The sequence below is a fragment of the Pelobates fuscus genome, chromosome 1 (genome assembly GCF_036172605.1).
Source record: "Pelobates fuscus isolate aPelFus1 chromosome 1, aPelFus1.pri, whole genome shotgun sequence".
Taxonomy (NCBI): Eukaryota; Metazoa; Chordata; class Amphibia; order Anura; family Pelobatidae; genus Pelobates; species Pelobates fuscus.
In genome coordinates this window covers 391,059,822-391,063,883 of record NC_086317.1, presented here as the reverse complement: position 1 = coordinate 391,063,883, position 4,062 = coordinate 391,059,822, and the positions used below count along the sequence as shown (strand labels likewise).

General features: G+C 34.2%; 1 protein-coding gene across 1 annotated transcript; it reads left to right on the top strand.

The window, feature by feature from the left end:
* The first annotated feature begins 1,609 nt into the window (after positions 1 to 1,609).
* On the top strand, positions 1,610 to 3,603 carry LOC134596134 (hemoglobin subunit alpha-5-like). The gene is made up of 3 exons (XM_063444750.1): positions 1,610 to 1,786; positions 2,581 to 2,785; positions 3,447 to 3,603. Exons 1-3 carry the CDS (start codon positions 1,692 to 1,694, stop codon positions 3,573 to 3,575), a joined length of 429 nt encoding a protein of 142 aa, XP_063300820.1. The 5' UTR covers positions 1,610 to 1,691; the 3' UTR covers positions 3,576 to 3,603.
* Positions 3,604 to 4,062: the final 459 nt, after the last annotated feature.

The window sequence follows — 4,062 nt, the reverse complement described above, 5'->3', positions numbered from 1 at the left end:
ACGAAATATATATATCCATATACAAAATTACATAAATAATTTCATAAATATACAAGTAGACTTCAAATATATAAATATGTATATATATATTTAAATTCTACATACCTATTTATGTAATATTTTTACATAATTAAGTAATTTTATTGATTGCAATTTGAGGGACCTGCCTGACAAACCAGGACGAACGTCCAGAGAATTTAATTTGCTAGCACTGTATTTAACCCTGTAACTTTCTATGACACCCTAGAACCTGTACGCGGGGGTTATATTTTACTCTGGAGACTTCGCTGAACACAAAAATTAGTGTTTCAAAACAGTAAAACAAATCACAGCGATGATATTGTCAGTGAAAGTGACATTTTGGGGCATTTTTCGCAGATGAACTGCACTTTCACTGATGATATAATTGTTGTGATACGTTTTACTGTTTTGAAACACTAATATTTGTGTTCAGCAAAGTCTCCCGAGTATAACAGTACCCCCCAGGTACAGGTTTTATGGTGTTTTTGAAAGTTACAGGGTCTTCCTTCCGTGTGGCCAGTTCAGCAATTAGTCTCTCCGTGTGAGCTGTGTGACACCCCCGTTGCCATGGGACACAGCTCACATGTCCCCCTTTAGCTCTCAGTCCTGGGTTATGGCACCCCCCTACCTGGTGGCACCCGGGGTGGACCGCCCACTCCACCCCCCCCCCCTTAATCTGCCACTGACTCTAATGGCCATTTAAATGTAAGCTTGCCTACCCTACATTTGCCTTGACGTGGCAGGTAAGCTTATACTTAAATTGCCATTGCAGTGATGCTGAATAAAACATTTATTTAAATGTGCATAGGGATTTGGTATTTAGACAGCAAGTAACTATTTTCTATGGTTTTTATTGTATGTAATGGGGTTTGAAGTGTACTATAGTCATTGCTGCCACCTAGGAGTAGTGGGAGTTTGAGCACACGACTTAATTTTGTTTTTATATCAATCTGATTTCTTTCTTTCCCCTTTAAATGTTGACATTTACTTTAAAAACAGATAGCAAAATGCAGACTTAAATATACGCCCTGTTTATATAGCTCTTTTTTGGTGCAAATATTTAATGAAATGCTGTACGTTTTTCTCATTATTTTTGTTTATCCTGACAAATAATTCTTCTTTGCACAAAAAGACCAGGGTCCTAGTAAATACATTGTTCTGAGGTACGGAGCAGATAGTTACTGTTTCTTTAACACATATTTTTCTTTGTGATGTTAGTCTGCAGTGGTTTTGAAGCACTGTTTAGATTTAGCCTAAATAGCATTTGTTTACAAAAAAAAAAATTTTGACAAATTTGACAAGAAATTATACCACATATTTCAATGTTACTTTTATGAAATTATTTCAGACAAAGACTCACAGCGCTGATGAGGCAGTTTATCAGATTATCAGTATAGAAGACTTTACACAGTCATAGCAAGATAGGTACCATACACTACATACTGCATTGTAAGATAATGAGAAAATATTACTATCAGCAGTATAGAATCCATGACATATAGCTTTTGTTTCGCAAACAAGAATTTGGGTGCAACCGAAAAAAATCAGCCAATGAGAATATTTCTCAATAGTTTTCTATGATGCTCATTCTCTTTAAAAATGCCAAGAAAGTGACCGTTCAGTAGGGACTTTTAAACTCACTTGCAGAGTGTCTAATCCTCCAATTCAACATGACTTTCTCAGACGCTGAAAAGGCTGCAATTGTCTCCATCTGGGGAAAGGTAGCTGGCAACACTGATGATATTGGCGCAGAGGCTTTGGAAAGGTAAGGCTGGCATGTCAGAGTCTATTCTACAATAATTTTTTTAGATTTATATTTGATTCTTAATAATAACAATAATTATATGTGGATTAATATTTAATTTGGTTATGCCATTTTGTCCATGGTACAACTACTTTCTTATTATTTTTTCATAAAGGTTGTGGATAAAAACATTCCACTCCTTTTTTTCACAACTAAAGATATTTTATCAAAAAAAGTAATTTTGGGGGCAAATCTCCATAAATCCTGATTAATAAAGCTGTGATAAGCCAACTGGCAGACAAGTGGCGTTAGGATAAGACAGAATAACTTTATTAACCATAAAACCAGTTATTCACAATTAATAAAGTATATGTAGCATATTAATAATTAACATAGCCAATGATCTACTCTGTCAAAGCAATTGAATGCTTGAAAATATAGAAATATTGTAATACTAATAATTTCATATGTATTTATACAAACTAAAGCACACACAAGCAAAACTCTACTATACCAGGACAAAGTGCTAAATGATGGCAGATATTTTATTGGTTTCCATAGCGATAGCCCCTTATTTAGTACTTTACTCTAGAATAACACTTGTTTTTGTCTTGATACATTTGGCCCTAAATTATTACTTTTACAAATCTTTTGATCAGCAAAACTGTGATCTATTTTCACTCTTTATCCTTCACGTAATGTTTGGGTTGAAACTAGAGCAATACTTTCAGATGTCCAGTTCCATATGCTGTAATACATATCCTCATAAATACATAGTAATGAGTAATCCATATACATGTTTCTGTTTTGAACAGGCTGTTTCTGAGCTACCCTCAGACCAAGACCTACTTCAGCCATTTCAACCTGAGCCATGGTTCCCAGGATCTCCGCAGTCATGGTGGGAAAGTTTTGAACGCCATTGGAAGTGCTGCCGGACACTTGGATGATCTTAGCGGTGCTCTGTCTACCCTCAGTGACCTCCACGCTTACCAACTGAGAGTTGACCCTGGCAACTTCAGGGTAAGAATTTATTGTTATTTTTCGCTCCACTGTATAATGAAATAGGGTTACTTACTTACATACCATGGAACATATAGTGCAAAATCCAGCTTCTACCTCTACTTCCTCTATCGATGTTACATGGTCACTACATTACTATATTATATTGTTCGGGAATTATTCATTTAAAAATATTGCCGCAGTTGGGCATTTTCCCACAATCCTATTAGTATTGGTAATGTTAATAATGTAACAAAGGTGTTATACTAGCATAGTGTGTGCAAGGAGTTTGCCAGATAAGCCCAGTTACACCCAAACACAGGGCAATTTAATAATAAAACAGGTTGTCTTTACATAGAGGGGTCAAGAATCAAGATTATCTCTACATACAACTATTTATTATTAAATAGATTTTTTTCTTTTTTTTTGAAACTCAAATAATTAAACTAGTATTTTTCGGTAAATTTCTCGGTATACACAGAAATGTGTTGAACACGTTCATGCTCAATAGTGTTATGTAATGGAAGACTTAACTTTAGGAGTTAAAACCTGTATTTCCTAAAGCTTTAGTGTCCCTTTCCCTAGTTATAGAGATACGTGCTATAAAAGTAATAAAAATAAGATTTTGAGTTACATTTTTCTAACACTGGAGCTCCCTAATCATATTTTGTTTCTCTTGTAGCTGCTGTCTCACTCCATCCAGGTCACTCTGGCTGCTCACTTTGGAGCTGAATTCACTCCCACTGCCCAATCAGCCTGGGACAAGTTCCTCGCTGCAGTTTCTGCTGTTCTGGTATCCAAATACAGATAAACTGACAATGTAAATGTAAATGTGAAAAGAGATCTATTTTCATTATGTTTTTTTTTTTTAGATGTTCAATAAAGTTTCATTAAGCAAATATGTTTTTGTCTTGTTTTTTTGCATTTCTTTTTGTGGATTGTTTCTAAGCATATTTATTGTCTCTATTTGTTATACCTTAACCTTAAGAGTAAGCATTGTGGGCTGAAATCCTGTATGAAGGCCTCTTTAGCGCCATATCTCTACACTTGGTAAAGAAAGTAAGAGGGTATATGTGTTTTTTTTAGTTTTATATCAGGCAGCTGGTTCTCAATGCAGCCGCCTAGTACAAAAAATAAATAAATCACAAAATACGGTATAAGAAACAGTATAAGAAACAGTAAAAAAATAAATAAATAAAATTAAAAAAAATAATATATATATATATATATATATATATATATATATATATAAAACTATAGATTTAAATTTTACAAGGTTACTTAAAATAAATCTTTGT

Bases quoted from the DNA above. Each gene is read 5' to 3' on its own strand.
- LOC134596134 (XM_063444750.1), top strand. From the start codon at position 1,692: ATGACTTTCTCAGACGCTGAAAAGGCTGCAATTGTCTCCATCTGGGGA. The intron at 1,787-2,580 runs GTAAGGCTGGCA...TGTTTTGAACAG, and splicing joins GGCGCAGAGGCTTTGGAAAG to GCTGTTTCTGAGCTACCCTC. The intron at 2,786-3,446 runs GTAAGAATTTAT...TTTCTCTTGTAG, and splicing joins TTGACCCTGGCAACTTCAGG to CTGCTGTCTCACTCCATCCA.